Here is a 17,680-nt window from a genome sequence, read left to right as displayed (position 1 = left end):
GAGAGAGAGAGAGGGAGAGAGGGAGGGGGGTGCAGAGAGAGATAGGGACGATGACGTAGACAGAAGACATGTTTCATAACCACTGCCCGACACTGGCAGCCTGTTAAAGAGGACTTGTGTCCTCACAAGCTATGCTGGTTCTGTTTTTATCTCCTCCTTTTCCACTAGAAAGGTGTTAGAGGACAATAATGTCTAAAAATCATTCTACAAAAGTGAGTAAATTATCATTTGTAGCCCACTATTATTGTTGCTGGAGTTGATGCAGGCCCTCACCATGTTTCAGAGGGAGTACAAGAAGAGCCTACACTCTTAGAAAAAAGGGTTTCAGAAAGGGTACTTTGGCTGTCCCCAAAAGGGTTCTACGCCGAATCAAAAATAGTTCTCCAAGGGTTTCTCCTATGGGGACAGCCGAAGAACCTAAGAGTGCACTGTCTGTACTCGTCAGTGTATGTCAAGTATTTTGACTGTGTCCCTCCCTCCATCTTCTCTCACTCTCATTCTGCAGGAGGTATAAACCGCGCGGGGGCGATGCCTGCATTCCTGCGGACCCCCACTATGATCCAGCCACACCTGGATATGAAGCCCTTCCTGCAGTTCCCCATGGACACAGCTCCACCACAACACAGCATGGGCCTGTTTCACAACTTCAACACCGTGAGTAGTATATACAAAACCGTGAGTACATGCACACACACACACACACACACACACACACACACACACACACACACACACACACACACACACACACACACACACACACACACACACACACACACACACACACACACACACACACACACACACACACACACACACACACACACACACACACACACACACACACACACACACTATATCCACACTCAACACATGCCCAACGCAATAACAGAACATACACACACACACCACATATACACATGTATGCACTATTCTGTAGGTACTGACTCCAGGTCACAAGATGAAATACCAGCTCAGTTAAGGTCAGGAAACCTCTCTGTTAACTACCTTTCAAATGAATTGGATTGAAGAGTAGCTTCAAGGTCGTTTTTACAATGCTGTATACTTCAGAACACACTTCACAGTGCTCTACTTACACTTCAAAACACACAATGTATCAAACCTGTCTGAGATGGTTGTTTAATGTGTGTTCTCCAATGTGCCCTGTGGATGTCCTTCTCTCATTTCTATAGGGACTCTCTGTGTCCTCAGGCCCATTTGGGTTCAATTACTACTTGAAATCTTTCGGAGACTTTGAGCGTTTGCTTGGAATTCAACATGGGTGGGGCTTGCAGTCTTGTCCTTTGAGCCAGACAAGCTCAATGAAATGCAGCTGATGTATTATAAAGATGTCAAATACTATTTGAACCCAGGTCTGCCCTCGGCTATGAGTTATGGCCGATCATTTGGATTAGGAGGATATTTAGCATATCACCACACTCAGCATATTGTTGAAAAGAGCTGTGCATTGCGTTCTCAAGATGGCCGATTTGGAAATGCATTATTAAAAAGCACAGTGTGGTTCTGTTGGTCAGCAGAATAGAATGAACAGAACAGACTAGGATTGCTCTACTGGACTGGACTAGGAACATCATTCAAAGAGCATCTCGTATGAGTGCTGATCTAGGATCATGTTTGGCCTTTTAGATCAGACAGGGGGTACCTGATCCTGAATCAGCACTCCCACTCTGAGACGCTTTGTGAATATGGTTCCTGGTCCCCCATATCCATAAAATCGGGAATAATTATGATCTGAAAGTCTAAACTGATCCTGAATCAGCACTGCTACTCTGAGACTCTTTGTGAATAGACTATGGGCCCAGGTCTTTACGTTGGGTAATAAGGTCATTCCCACACTGGCTGACTTTTTCTCTATTTGTTTGCCATCTCAATCTGTATCCTTGTCTCTCCAGCTGGCTCGGGGCACAGCATGGCAACATATGGTACGAGGCTTGTTGCCAATTGGAAGTATGGCATGTGACTTGGCTTCAGTGCAGGTCATACAGACATAGAACAAACAGAGACCTTTAACCTCCCTTTTATTTGACTACCCATTGGCTTTAACAGAGGCCCCTTAGTCTCCACAGAGCCGCACGCTGCGGACACTCACTGTGTTGAAATGAGAACAGGACTGACCGGTCGTTAGATTGACCAAGTTACAGACGTCCCCCCTGCTCTGTTTCAGATCTCGACAGATCTGATGTGTTTCTCTGAAACCAAAACTAAACCCAGACTCTCTCTCCTACTGTAGGTATCGCGCTGCAGACCCGAACCATACTGTGCTGTCTTGGATATTTTAGCCTACATCTCAAAGACCTGTTCTGTACCTCTTGGCTCGATGCTGCTCAGGAGTGTGAAAAGCACTTTTTGACTTGCCATTCCAAGTGCTCCGATTTACCACAGCAAACGATCTATATTTGGTCCAGTGGGATCTTGTGAATTGTAACAGCCTACAGACGTGGACTGCTGCTGACCAGTAGATGGGGGTGTTGGAGAGGACAACCTGACCTTACTATAATGACGTTTTAGGACACCTTCAGAAAGGGATTGCTGCACTGTGTGCACTAAAAAAACAATGGGGGGGGGGGGGCATGAGTAACAGAAAGGGACAGAACGAGGATTCGCTCACGCAGGTTCTAAACAGGTCTTTTATCTGGAACTGTTGGGAGGGCAGTCTGCAGTCTGGAACGTTGACTACATGTTCTAGACTGGATCGGGACTTACAGTGTGTCTATGGCAGTGCACGTGTTGTCGCTTCTGTCAAGTACATATAGTAGTTGTGCAGGGGACGGCAGTCTTGGGCTGTACATAGATATGAGGCCACTACAGACCGACAGTACATGTCGGATCAATGAGAGTGAGACCCATGCTTTCAGGAGCAGTGCTTTTCATGTACAACTTCTGTCTGCGTGGTTGTCGTCACAGCAGGCGTTTATGGATTTTTGCCTTTTTTGGGGAGAGAGAGAGAGAGGAGGTGTTAAACAATTTACACTTGAGTGATTTAGCAGACGCTCTTATCCAGAGCTACTGTACTTACACTAGTGAGGTCGTACATTTTCACGCTTTTTTTCTTCTCTCGCACAATCAAAGAGAAGAGATGAATGGTCTGTTTGGGATCGTCTCCTGCACTGTCGATGACCCCCTTCCGAAGAGACACAGCCAGTACTCTGCATTGTAGTCCAAATAGGTTTTAAATGTTACATTTAAAAGGATGCGAGATAACTAACCCGAGGCTTCTCGCTAACTGTACAGTAGCTCACAGGGGGTTTACTACCAACGTGCTAGCAGGTGTGTTTTACAGATCTTTGTACCGGTGACTTAAGCAGGATGTCAATCGAGCTAAAAGCTCATTGAAAAAGTGCATATTCATAGTCTCTGTTATTAAATCTTTTACCTGACTGCCTTCTCTTGAAGCTCTGTAGCGCCAACGTCTCTCTATAATGTCATTTGTTCTCTACCTGCATGTGTGTCAATCTGGCCCAACGTGCCCTGAGACCGTGATCATTTATCAGCAGCAGCTGCTACTGGTGGTACGACAGGCTTAAGGGTCGGGCCGAGGCAGACTGAGGTAGGTGCCTCGCGCTGGCGGCAGAGTCAGGGATTTCCAATGAAGCAGCCTAGTCATGCGAGCCATGCACAGACGTGTCGCTGCGGGCCCGACCTGCACCTCCCTCTCTCCATCTCCCTCCTTTCTATCCCTCCCCCTCCCTCTCTCCTTCTCCCTCCTTTCTATCCCTCCCCCCTCCCTCTCTCCTTCTCCCTCCTTTATATCCCTCCCCCCTCCCTCTGTCCCTCCCTCCTTTCTATCCCTCCCCCTACCTCTCTCCTTCTCCCTCCTTTCTATCCCTCCCCCTCCCTCTCTCATTCTCCCTCCTTTCTATCCCTCCCCCTCCCTCTCTCCTTCTCCCTCCTTTCTATCCACCCCCCCTCCCTCTGTCCCTCCCTCCTTTCTATCCCTCCCCCTCCCTCTCTCCTTCTCCCTCCTTTCTATCCCTCCCCCTCCCTCTCTCCTTCTCCCTCCTTTCTATCCCTCCCCCTCCCTCTGTTCCTCCCTCCTTTCTATCCCTCCCCCTCCCTCTGTCCCTCCCTCCTTTCTATCCCTCCCCCTCCCTCTGTTCCTCCCTCCTTTCTATCCCTCCCCCCACCCTCTGTCCCTCCCTCCTTTCTATCCCTCCCCCTCCCTCTGTCCCTCCCTCCTTTCTATCCCTCCCTCCCCCTCCCCCTCCCTCTGTCCCTCCATCCTTTCTATCCCTCCCCCTCCCTCTGTCCCTCCCTCCTTTATATCCCTTCCCCCTCCCTCTGTCCCTCCATCCTATCTCTCCCTCCCCCTCACTCTGTCCCTCCCTCCTTTCTATTCCTCCCCCTCCCTCTCTCCTTCTCCCTCCTTTCTATCCCTCCCTCCTTTCTATCCCTCCCCCCACCCTCTGTCCCTCCCTCCTTTCTATCCCTCCCCCTCCCTCTGTCCCTCCCTCCTTTCTATCCCTCCCTCCCCCTCCCCCTCCCTCTGTCCCTCCATCCTTTCTATCCCTCCCCCTCCCTCTGTCCCTCCCTCCTTTATATCCCTTCCCCCTCCCTCTGTCCCTCCATCCTATCTCTCCCTCCCCCTCACTCTGTCCCTCCCTCCTTTCTATTCCTCCCCCTCCCTCTCTCCTTCTCCCTCCTTTCTATCCCTCCCTCCTTTCTATCCCTCCCCCTCCCTCTGTCCCTCCATCCTTTCTATCCCTCCTGCCTCCCTCTGTCCCTCCCTCCTTTTTATCCCTCCCCCCTCCCTCTGTCCCTCCCCTCTCCCTCTGTCCCTCCCCCCTCCCTCTGTCCCTACCCCTCCCTCTGTCCCTCCCTCCTTTCTATCCCTCCCCCCTCCTTTCTATCCCTCCCCCTTCCCTCTGTCCCTCCCTCCTTTCTAACCCTCCCCCTCCCTCTCTCCTTCTCCATCCTTTCTATCCCTCCCCCTCCCTCTCTCCTTCTCCCTCCTTTCTATCCCTCCCCCTCCCTCTGTCCCTTCCTCCTTTCTATCCCTCCCCCTCCCTCTGTCCCTCCATCCTTTCTATCCCTACCCCCTCCCTCTGTCCCTCCCTCCTTTTTATCCCTCCCCTCCCTCTGTCCCTCCCCTCTCCCTCTGTCCCTCCCCCCTCCCTCTGTCCCTACCCCCTCCCTCTGTCCCTCCCTCCTTTCTATCCCTCCCCCCTCCTTTCTATCCCTCCCCCTTCCCTCTGTCCCTCCCTCCTTTCTAACCCTCCCCCTCCCTCTCTCCTTCTCCATCCTTTCTATCCCTCCCCCCTCCCTCTCTCCTTCTCCCTCCTTTCTATCCCTCCCCCTCCCTCTGTCCCTCCCACCTCCCTCTGTCCCTCCCCCTCCCTCTATCCCTCCCCCTCCCTCTATCCCTTCCCTCTGTCCCTCCCTCCTTTCTAACCCTCCCCCTCCCTCTCTCCTTCTCCATCCTTTCTATCCCTCCCCCTCCCTCTCTCCTTCTCCCTCCTTTCTATCCCTCCCCCCTCCCTCTGTCCCTCCCTCCTTTCTATCCCTCCCCCTCCCTCTCTCCTTCTCCCTCCTTTCTATCCCTCCCCCTCCCTCTCTCCTTCTCCCTCCTTTCTATCCCTCCCCCCTCCCTCTCTCCTTCTCCCTCCTTTCTAACCCTCCCCCTCCCTCTCTCCTTCTCCATCCTTTCTATCCCTCCCCCTCCCTCTCTCCTTCTCCCTCCTTTCTATCCCTCCCCCTCCCTCTGTCCCTCCCTCCTTTCTATCCCTCCCCCTCCCTCTCATCTTCTCCCTCCTTTCTATCCCTCCCCCCTCCCTCTCTCCTTCTCCCTCCTTTCTATCCTCCCTCTGTCCCTCCCTCTCTCATTCTCCCTCCTTTCTATCCCTCCCCCTCCCTCTCTCCTTCTCCCTCCTTTCTATCCCTCCCCCTCCCTCTGTCCCTCCCTCCTTTCTATCCCTCCCCCCTCCCTCTGTTCCTCCCTCCTTTCTATCCCTCCCCCTCCCTCTGTCCCTCCCTCCTTTCTATCCCTCCCCCTCCCTCTGTCCCTCCCTCCTTTCTATCCCTCCCCTCCCTCTGCCCCTCCCCCCTCCCTCTGTCCCTCCCTCCTTTCTATCCCTCTTCTCCTTCTCCCTCCTTTCTATCCCTCCCTCCTTTCTATCCCTCCCCCTCCCTCTGTCCCTCCCTCCTTTCTATCCCTCCCCCCTCCCTCTGTCCCTCCCTCCTTTCTATCCCTCCCCCTCCCTCTGTCCCTCCCTCCTTTCTATCCCTCCCCCTCCCTCTGTCCCTCCATCCTTTATATCCCTCCCTCCCCCTTCCCTCTGTCCCTCCCTCCTTTCTATCCCTCCCCCTCCCTCTCTCCCTCCAACCTTTCTATCCCTCCCCCTCCTTCTCTCCTTCTCCCTCCTTTCTATCCCTCCCTCCCCCTCCCTCTCTCCTTCTCCCTCCTTTCTATCCCTCCCCCCTCCCTCTGTTCCTCCCTCCTTTCTATCCCTCCCCCTCCCTCTGTCCCTCCCTCCTTTCTATCCCTCCCCCTCCCTCTGTCCCTCCCCTCTCCCTCTGTCCCTCCCCCTCCCTCTATCCCTCCCCCTCCCTCTGTCCCTACCCCCTCCCTCTATCCCTCCCCCTCCCTCTATCCCTCCCCCTCCCTCTGTCCCTCCCCCTCCCTCTATCCCTCCCCCTCCCTCTGTCCCTCCCTGCTTTCTTCCCTCCATGTCTCCCTTGAACAACTTTCTCTAATACTGTGGCCTCAGGTCCCCTCTCTCGCTGTGTGTCTGGTCCGTCGGCCGCCTCATCTCACACGCTGAACATAATCCTGCCCCCCTTTTAGAGACGTTCTGATGAGTATCCCTCCAAGGACCCTAAAACAGTTCAATAGGCTCAGACTATGATTTAGCATTTATGTAAATGTAACCTAATGCTATCCACGTGACGATACTGTGGTGAAGTTGTTCCATTTGGGACTAGGGACGCGTCCCAAATGGCACCCTATCCCCCATATGGTGCAATACCGTAGTGCACCCTGGAGGGAATAGGGTGCCATTTGGGACGAAGCCTAGATTTCTGATATGTGTAATGAGGTTTTCTCTGAAAGTGGTTCCACATAACATCGCCATGTGTTTTGAACAGTTGGTGGTGAGTAGTGCAGTATGGGGTGAGGGAAGGGGGGGGATGAGGGGAGAGGGAATGAAAAGGGAAGGGGCGATGGGGAGGGCAAAAGTTCTACTGGCTGGGGATGACAACCATTGGTAGTTGGCAAGAACAGAGGAGGGGGGAGGGAGGGAGGGAGTGGGGAGGAGGAGGAGGAGGAAGAGAAGAGGGGAGCATGACACACTACACTGACTGCATCTGGACAGATTGTGGGAGTATTCATGTTAGTGTGTGTGTGTGTGTGTGTGTGAGAGAGAGAGAGAGGGCGGAGAGAGGGAGAGGGAGAGAGAGGGAGTGGGAGAGAGAGAGAGAGAGATGGTGTGGGAGAGAAGGAGAGAGAGGGTGTGAGAGAGAAGGAGAGAGAGGGTGTGGGAGTGAAGGAGAGAGAGAGTGTGGGAGAGAGAGAGAGAGAGGGTGTGGGAGAGAGAGAGTGTGTGGGAGAGAGAGGGTGTGGGAGAGAAGGAGAGAGAGAGTGTGGGAGAGAAGGAGAGAGAGAGTGTGGGAGAGAGAGAGAGAGAGGGTGTGGGAGAGAGAGGGTGTGGGAGAGAGAGAGAGAGGGTGTGGGGGAGAGAGGGTGTGGGAGAGAGAGAGAGAGAGAGAGAGAGAGAGAGAGAGAGGGTGTGGGAAGAGAAAACGACTACAGCACTGGGAGAGCGAGAAAGGAGCTGGAGAGAAAGAGGGGAGAAATATGCGTTGATAAGGCAGACACTTGCTAGCTAGGTGACGTATCAGTAGAGAAACAACAGAATCCCAACAGAATCCCTCATGGCCAGAACTACTACAGCTATACAGAGACACGGGAAAGGAGAACAAATAAGGAATCGTGAGAGGAATAGATGGAGTGTACCATTAGCTACATTCACTGCTGAGGTTCTACCAGTCTAGCATAGTGTAGGAGGTGGCTGAATGAGTAGAGAGACAGAGACACGCACTCCCACTACCTCACTCTTACACACCACGCAGAGACAGGGACACAAACACACAGAGCGATACACACCGGCGGAAGCATGCAGCTTAAAGATCCAGCTGACTCAGAGCAGGAGACGAGGGTGAGTACAGGACCAGAAACCAGCAGTAGTGTCGAATACAGGGATATATGGGACAGAGGGGAGTGATTTCATGTTGAGGTACTCTTAAAAACTGGGCCGAACTCGAAAGGAGATACTGTGGCGCACGCACGCACGCGTTGGTGTTCAAAGGACGTTTCATCTGGCTTGGTAGAGTTGTTGCTCCTGTCGCCAGCCAAGTCCCACAGCGTGAAATAGAACAGTGTATGGTTGGACCACAGGAATTTGAGTTGAGCGCCACGGCAGAAACATTTCATCTCTCAGGGCAATGATAGACAAGCTTCGGAGAGAGAGAGAGAGAGAGAGAGAGAGAGAGAGAGAGAGTGATGAGAGAAAAGTCAAAGGAGAAACGGAGAGAAGGAAGTTGACTCCTTGGCTGTTACTTTTTGGAGCATGCAGTTGTTTTGTTTTAGAGATGTGTGGTATGCCGGTATTGGTCTGTCTCACAGACACTGTTGTGAGTCTGGTTTGTGTTAAAACACTGTTTAGGAAATGAGAGGAGTGTTGGTGTGTTGAACCGCTGACGTGTGCTGTGGGAGTGATGCTATTCTACAGTGTGTGTGCTCGTGTGCTCGTGTGTGCTCGTGTGTGTGTGTGTGTGTGTGTGTGCTCGTGTGTGTGTGTGTGTGTGTGTGTGTGTGTGTGTGTGTGTGTGTGTGTGTGTGTGTGTGTGTGTGTGTGTGTGTGTGTGTGTGTGTGTGTGTGTGTGTGTGTGTGTGTGTGTGTGCTCGTGTGTGTGTGTGTGTGCTCGTGTGTGCTCGTGTGTGTGTGTGTGTGTGTGTGTGTGTGTGTGTGTGTGTGTGTGTGTGTGTGTGTGTGTGTGTGTGCTCGTGTGTGTGTGTGTACCTTTCACCTGCTATGAAGGTGCCCGGGTTGCATAGACACTTGCCTGCCAGAGAAGACGCACTCTCTTTCTCGAAAACTGTTTTTACAGGAGATCGTGGAGCAGTGACTGAGAAAACCCTTGTCGGTTACAGTACTGTTAGTACAAAAGTGAAGTGAATACTGACCTGCACCCTGCAGGAATTCAGTGACTCAACCCACCATTACTGTTCCGTTCAGCTTCTCATTAAACTGACTTTATGAGGGTGTAAGACAAGATCAGTGTCGGGTGTGAGTGGAGGTTTCTGTCCTTTTTTATACCACTATGTTATAGAGCATTGACCAGTGAGCAATGACCAAGCAGGCTGCATGGTGGAGCTCTGCAGTATCTTCCTGGACGTCCAGGACCACTGTATCATCATAGTCCAGCATTACTGGCCAGGATCCATCCCCCCCTTCCGCTTTCCCTGACATGTGGACAACAGCACCAGAAGAGTGCAGGACAGAGGGAGAAAGAGGGAGAGGAGAGGAGAGGAGAGGAGAGGAGAGAAGGGCCAGAGGAGATAAGAATGTGTGATGTCAGGATGTCCGGCGCTGAGCCTCTGGCCCTCCTCTCCTCTCCTCTCCTCTCCTCTCCTCTCCTCTCCTCTCCTCTCCTCTCCTCTCCTCTCCTCTCTTTTCTTCTTCTTCCTCCTCTCTCTTTCACTTCTCTCTCTCCTTCTCTGTCTGTCTGTCTTTCTCTTTTCCTTTCTTCTTCCTCCTCTCTCTTTCACTTCTCTCTCTCCTTCTCTATCTGTCTGTCTGTCTTTCTCTTTTCCTTTCTTCTTCCTCCTCTCTCTTTCACTCTTTGACTCTTTCACTCTTTCACTCTTTGACTCTCACACTCTCCCTCTCTCTCTCCCACACTCTCTCCCACTCTCTCTCTCTCTCTCTCTCTACACCCTCCCTCTCTCTCCCACACTCTCTCCCACACTCTCTCTCTCCCACACCCTCTCTCTCTCTCTTACACCCTCTCTCTCTCTCTCTCTCTCTCTCTCTCTCTCTCTCTCTCTCTCTCTCTCTCTCTCCTCTACAGATGTTGTCTGTCTGTACTGTCACCGTCACTCCCTTTCTCTGTTCCTCTCTGTTTTTCCTTCTTTGGGTTGCCTGGTTACAATCTCAGTGCATATTTCCAAATTGTTTTGTTTCACTTAAGAGCGTATTCATTACAGCCTCTTCAGCTGTTTCTCCAGCCAACTTAAGCTATTTTTTTAGACAATACTCACTCTGGCCGTAAGACAATGAGAAGAAACCTACTGGTTATCATCTAAACTTAGGATCTAAAATGTTTTTGTTTTTTTGTATAGTAGAGTTGAGAGAGATTTGTGTCCCAGTAACTGTCTGAATGATTTTTACTAGGACATGTCAAGGAATGTAAATTCAGATTGGTGTCGCATAAAGTTTTATCTTGTCCAATGAAGCTGACTGGCAATGCTAGCATAGGCTACACGACCTGAAGTCCCCGACGGTTGGCTATGGTGGGAATCAGACCTGGGTTCAAGTAGTGTTTGTAATCTTTCACACAGTGAAGCTGTGCTTGATGAAGCTTGTCTGGCTCAATGGATCCAATGGAATCACCGCAAAAGTGCAAATCCCTCCTAATCTAGCCTTCCTGGCAGGCTAAAACAAACGCTCAAAGTATTACTTTAAAAAACAAAATACCATTTGAATCCAGGGCTGGTTGAAATCCACACCAGCGATGGATCCCCAACTAATGCTAATGTCAATTAAACATGAGCCCAATAATAAATTACGGTTCAGACAAGAAAAAGATAGAAAAAGATGAGGGTTTAGTTCAGAGACCACAGGACAGGCTGACTGGCTTTCCTGTCTCTTTGTGTCTGGGACCAGGGCCGGCCCTAGCTTTTTGGAGGTCCTAAGCGTGGTCCCCCCTCTTGAAGGCTGAGAGAAAAGAAAATTAATTAAATTAATTTCCTGCTATTCTATGCATCTTTCCATGGGGCGTAGAGAAAATGTTGTGGTTTTAAAACAAATGTCATGCAATTCTACTCATTTTGCCATGGGGCGGACAGAAAATGTAGCCGTTTTCAATCAAATTTCCTGCAATTAAAAAAGAATTGCCATTGAATGGAGAGAATTTAGCAGTTTTTAAAGACACATTTCATGCAATTCTAAAAAAAGATTCCATAGACCGAAGAGAAAATGTAGCCGTTTTAAAGCCAGTAATTCTGCACTTTCTGACATGTTCATATGATATCTGAGTGAGAGTGACTAAACAAAATCAATGGGGGCCCCTGGGGGTGAGGGCCCCACGTTGGCACCAACCCTGTGTGCCTGGTCAGTACTTCGGCCATGATTACTACAAGGTGTAGATAGCTGGCTCGACTAACTTACCATAAAACATCTTTTTACTGACGTGCTAATTGAATGACTGTCAGTGACTAACATTACAAGAGAAAAACTGATGCACTACCAAATATCGAAATGGCACCTTGTGTATTCTACTATTCTAATTCGCAACAGTAAGTTGACACCCCGACTGAGTTCCTAGGGGCCGGGGGCCCCTTTTGCCTAGGGCCGGCCCTGTCTGGGACTGTGGTTTAAAAGAGGCTTAGCCTCCTGCAAAGCGTTGTCCTGATGCTAAAGCTGGACAGTTAAATTTATACTGAGTGGCCTTACCGGCCTAACATCCCCATGATGGACACCCCAGCTGAAACAATTAGGAGGAGGTCACTCACTCAACACCCCCCCCCCCCCCTCAGCGAAGGGAAGAAAAAAAAATGTGCCTTTCTTATTGGATTCAGATAGTACCTCCCTGTTCCCCCACAGCAGCTCTGGAGGGCACATGGTGCTCACCGACTGCTCTACAGCACTATGATCAGCTGGCCTGTTGGGCTAGACACTGGGCTGTGTAAGTGAGGGTGGTACACAAGCATATATATCATTTCCCTGTTTCATCAGTCTCCTTTTCTCTCTCTTCCTCCACCCATCCCGCTCTCTCTCTCTCCCTCCACCCACCCACCCACCCACCCACCCACCCACCCACCCACCCACCCATCTCTCTCTCTCTCTCTCTCTCTCTCTCTCTCTCTCTCTCTCTCTCGCTTGCTCCCTCTCTACCCATCCCTCTATCTCTCTATCCATCCCTCTCTCTCCACCCACCCCTCTCTCTCTCTCTCCACCCATCCCGCTCTCTCTCTCCACCCATCCTGCTCTCTCTCTCTCCCTCCACCCATCCTGCTCTCTCTCCTTCCACCCATCCCTCTCGCTCTACCCATCCCTCTCACTCGCTCTCTACCCCCCCTCTCTCAGATGGACCCAGTTCAGAAGGCGGTGATTAACCATACCTTTGGCGTTCCGCTGGTGAAGACCAAGAGGCCCATCATCTCCTGTAACGTGTGCCAGATACGCTTCAACTCTGAGGTACAGAACACTATAGCACTTCTCACAGCGTACTCACCATACTGTACCAATCTAAGATTTTTTTTACGCTAGCGTGCTAATCCAAACCAAACTGTCCCGAATCTGCACGGTTCCAGCAGCTATGATCGATGTGTAACCAGGCCAGTTCAGTACAGCTTGGTTTGGCTCAGTCGTGTGAAATGCCCTTAACACTCCTACAGCACAATTTTGGACACCATACGCACACTGTTTAGAAGGCTCTCTCTGTTTACTATTGTTTGTCCCTCTGTTTTTTATATCTCTCTGGACAAAGTGGTGACACCATGGACGTGTTGCATACATCTGCTTGTGGTTCTGTAGTGTTTGGTACATCTGTTCGCGTTGTGGTTTGGCAGTCAACGCCTCATCGGAATATGGCGTACCTAGCCCGAGTGAGAGTTGTGAGACAAAGACACAGAACAGCTGACCCTGGTTCAATGACTATTTGAAATCAATTCTAATATATTATCTGTACTTTGATCCGGCTTGCTTGTTGCGATGGACCCAAAATTCCCTGTCCAGGCTAAAACAAAAGTATTTTAAGGAATTGAAATAGTATTTGAACCCTGGTGTGGTATAATACTGCAGTAACAGCCCTGAAGTGTTGCTAGGCAAGCTGAGAGCATGAAATAAGATTTTCCTCCACGTTTCAAAGGGATTTTCTCTCCCCAACATCAACATGGGGAATGTTGATGAGGTTCTTCTTGAGCGCATGAAAACTCATTTCACATAAGCATACCGCAAAGTTTTAAGTCTACATCTCAAATGGCCTATACAGTGCACTACTTTTTACTCGGGGGGAGGCCCATAGGGCTCTGTCCTAAAGTAGTGCACCACGTGCTCGGGGATAGGGCGCCATTTGGGACGCACTTGAGATCTCTCCAGAAATAAGTGCAGCGGCAGTTTTTAGTCCGCCTTCTTTTATAAAATCTGATTAATGTGAACAATCCAAACCCCCGCTAACTACATGTTCATCAAACCACATGGCCCAGTTTATCTTGACTTGTTTTTAAATGGGCATACAGCCTGGCTTGAGAAGCAGAACACAGGGACTAGGTTTATCTCGGTGTGCAATGTTGCAATGCGATGTGCGTGAATGATTTCACAAATTTGCTGTGTGTGTGGGTGTGTGTGTGCGTGTGTGTGTGTGTGTGTGTGCGATGTGTGTTTTTTGAAAAGCAAAAAGGGAGTGGGTAGCTTTAATGTCCCGTGTCGCCAGCATTCTCTGAATGCTTTAGAAGCTCCCAGTTAACAAAGCGTCCCGTATCTTAGCAAATCGCACCATCAACGTGTACATCAGCAAAAAATACTTTCGTCTGCAGGCTTATAGTGAAACATTTTAAAGTTGACTGTTAAGGGCAAAATATTCTTGTGTGCATAGACTTCAGTTCAAAGCCAGGGTGGATCTTTCCAATATCCCAACCCCACACAGGGACTAGGGAGTGCCCAATAACACTTCCATGATAATAGTGTCAACCCAGTAAACCATTTCTATTTTAACTGAGCAGGCCTACAATCATGGCCTGCTTGTGGTTTCTGTGGCGGTGGAGCTGTACTCGTCTAGGCCGCATTGAGCAGAGGCAAAGCCCTCCCTAGGCCTCCGTAGGACACTTCAGATCTTGCGCGGCTCTGCTGGTAAGCGTGCGTCACCGGCAGTGCCAAGGCTGTGGGTTCAATTCCCACGGAGATCCCACGCAGGCTCCACTGTGAAAGTGAACGCAGTCATAGCTTAGGCTGCCACGCCCACAGGAAACAGCTGATTAAGGGTGATGTCTGTGTCTGTTGTTCCTTTGGAAACTTGACCCTGGCTATCAAACTGTTAGGCAGTGTTGTTCGTATGTGAAGTGATGGATAATTTTATTCCAGCTAATTTACCCGTCTTCATGATCTCTATACTTTATTACTCCCCATATCTGAAATACATGGCCACATATGAGACCTGATTCCATGGACAAAATGCCATCGTTGCATAGGTATGAAGTGTAGTAACTGAAGTGCATGTCTCAGACCTGGATTCAAATAGGATTTGAAATCTTTCAACTATTTTGAGCTTTTGCTTGAGCCTGCCTCGGAGTGCCAAGTGGGTGAGATGCTCACGTCTGGGATTGTCCTTTTTGTGTTCCATTACGCCCGGCAAGCTCAATAAAGCACGGCTAAAGTACTTGAAATGATTTCAAATAGCATTTGAACCCAGGTCTGATGTCTTCAACATAAATGCCAGCGACCAGGGACTTACAGGGTATAAGCTCTCTGTTTATAGCCTAGAATGTGACCTCTCAGTCAATCAGGACACATAAACATGCTGGTAAATATTTACACATACCGTCCAATAAAGAGCTCAGTACACGAGCGTTGTCGGGCCATCGATGACCCCCGACTCCCAGCAGGACCAGTAGCTGCCTCGCTGTGTTTTGCGTGTGTACGTGCGTGCGTTCACACATGCATCTATGCATGTGTTCCTCCCTGCAGTGCTCTGTGGGTGTGTGCGTGTCACGCTTAGGGACTTCTGTTACAGTCCCTTCTTACTGTCACGGCCAACACACATTTTTATTCCAAGCAGGTGAATGGCCTTACTGCACGTTACGCGATGGAAAATAGGGTAAGGACTGTGCTTCCACCAAAGCTTTTTCCAACGACATAGTACAGTATGGAAGTTAACATTCTAGATGACACTGACAGTTCTCATATCAGTGTTAATCTTTAAGATAAAGCCTCTCTTTTAATCAGAGAAACGTCTGCCTGGTACAGCCCAGAGAAACAAGTGGCCTCTGACCCTATCACCATACCATCAGCAGATATAGTACTTCTACAAACGCTTATCTCATCTTCCTCAGCCCCCCCCCCCTCCCTTCCCATCTGCGCTCAAGTCAGTCAAGCCATTTCATGCTTCATTGCCTCATTCATATTCCTCTCTGACTGTCTGTCATTCTCTCTCGGTCTCTCGTGCTCTAGCTCTTTTCCCATCTTTCTCAATCTCTTTCTCTCTCTCTCTCTTTTTCTCTCGCTCCCTCTGTCTCTTTCTCTCTCTTGCTCTCTCTATTATTTACAGTGCGGAAAGCCTGAAATTGGCTGCCACTACTTATCATAAGATGCATTCGTCAAGGGCCAGGGTTATGCCATGGTTTGTGACAGCCCTGTTGCACTCTGATTAAAGGGGCAGAGAGGTGGAGAGATGGGTGAGAGAGGGTAGAGAGGTGGAGAGCAGAGGTCGACCGATTATGATTTTTCAACGCCGATACCGATAGCGATTATTGGAGGACCAAAAAAGCCGATACCGATTAATCGGACAATTCTTTTACATTTTTTATTTGTAATAATGACAATTACAACAATACTGAATGAACACTTATTTTAACTTAATATAATACATCAATAAATTCAATTTAGCCTCAAATAAATAATGAAACATGTTCAATTTGGTTTAAATAATGCAAAAACACAGTGTTGGAGAAGAAAGTAAAAGTGCAATATGTGCCATGTAAAGAAGCTAACATTTAAGTTCCTTGCTCAGAACATGAGAACATATGAAAGCTGGTGGTACCTTTTAACATGAGTCTTCAATATTCCCAGGTAAGAAGTTTTAGGTTGTAGTTATTATAGGAAGTATAGGACTATTTCCCTCTATACCATTTGTATTTCATTAACCTTTGACTATTGGATGTTCTAATAGGCATTTTAGTATTGCCAGTGTAACAGTATAGCTTCCGTCCCTCTCCTCGCTCCTCCCTGGGCTCGAACCAGGAACACAACGACAACATCCACCCTCGAAGCAGCGTTACCCATGCAGGACAAGGGAAACAACCACGGGCTCAGAGCGAGTGATGTTTGAAACTCTATTAGCGCGCGCTAACTAGCTAGCTATTTCACTCCGGTTACACCAGCCTCATCTCGGGAATTGAACAGTGCAATGCTTGACACACAATGAAGAGCTGCTAGCAAAACGCACGAAAGTGCTGTTTGAATGAATGCTTACACGCCTGCTTCTGCCTACCACCGCTCAGTCAGATACTTAGATACGTGTATGCTTGTATGCTCAGTCACATTATATGCAACGCAGGACACGCTAGATAATATCTAGTAATATCGTCAACCATGTGTAGTTAACTAGTGATTATGATTGATTGATTGTTTTTTATAAGATAAGTTTAATGCTAGCTAGCAACTTACCCTGGCTTACTGCATTCGTGTAACAGCCAGTCTCCACAGCGAGAGAGAGGCAGGTCGTTATTGCATTGGACTAGTTAACTGTAAGATTGGATCCCCCGAGCTGACAAAGTGAAAATCTGTTTCGTTCTGCCCCTGAACGAGGCAGTTAATCCACCGTTCCTAGGCCGTCATTGAAAATAAGAATTTGTTCTTAACTGACTTGCCTGGTTAAATAAGGATTAAATAAAGGTGTATATAAAAAAATAAATAATAATAATAATAATAAAAAAAAAATCGGTGTCCAAAAATACCGATTTCCGATTATTATGAAAACTTGAAATCGGCCCTAATTAATTAGCCATTCCAATAAATCGGTCAACCTCTAGAGGAGAGATGGGTGAGAGGGGGCAGAGATGTGGAGAGATTGGTGAGAGAGGGTACAGAGGTGGAGAGATGGGTGAGAGAGGGTAGAGACGTGGAGAGATGGGTGAGAGAGGGTAGAGAGATGGGTGAGAGAGGGTAGAGAGGTGGAGAGATGGGTGAGAGAGGGTAGAGAGGTGGAGAGATGGGTGAGAGAGGGTAGAGACGTGGAGAGATGGGTGAGAGAGGGTAGAGAGATGGGTGAGAGAGGGTAGAGAGGTGGAGAGATGGGTGAGAGAGGGTAGAGATGTACAGGTAGAGATATTGGTGTGCAAAAGAGCAGAAAAGTAAATAAATAAAAACAGTATGAGGATGAGGTAAGTAAAATTGGGTGGGCTATTTACAGCTGCAGCGATCGGTTAGCTGCTCAGATAGCAGATGTTTGCAATTCGTTCCAGTCACAGGCAGCAGAGAACTGGAACGAAAGGTGGCCAAATGAGGTGTTGGCTTTAGGGATGATCAGTGAGATACACCTGCTGGAGCGCGTGCTACGGGTGGGTGTTGCCATCGTGACCAGTGACCTGAGATAAGGCGGAGCTTTCCCTAGCATGGAGTTGTAGATGACCTGGAGCCAGTGGGTCTGGCGACGAATATGTAGCGAGGGCCAGCCGACTAGAGCATACAGGTCGCAGTGGTGGGTGGTATAAGGTGCTTTAGTGACA

General features: G+C 49.3%; 1 protein-coding gene across 1 annotated transcript in view; it reads left to right on the top strand.

The window, feature by feature from the left end:
* The window catches only part of LOC135528493 (zinc finger protein 385A-like), a 108,441-nt gene that overhangs the window by 55,623 nt on the left and 35,138 nt on the right, over positions 1 to 17,680 (top strand). The window contains 2 exon segments of the mRNA XM_064957609.1: positions 506 to 654; positions 12,324 to 12,434. Coding sequence (XP_064813681.1) covers positions 506 to 654; positions 12,324 to 12,434 — 260 coding nt within the window.

Source organism: Oncorhynchus masou, chromosome 33, assembly GCF_036934945.1.
Source record: "Oncorhynchus masou masou isolate Uvic2021 chromosome 33, UVic_Omas_1.1, whole genome shotgun sequence".
In the NCBI taxonomy this organism is placed as follows: domain Eukaryota; kingdom Metazoa; phylum Chordata; class Actinopteri; order Salmoniformes; family Salmonidae; genus Oncorhynchus; species Oncorhynchus masou.
This window is presented reverse-complemented; position numbering and strand designations above follow the sequence as displayed.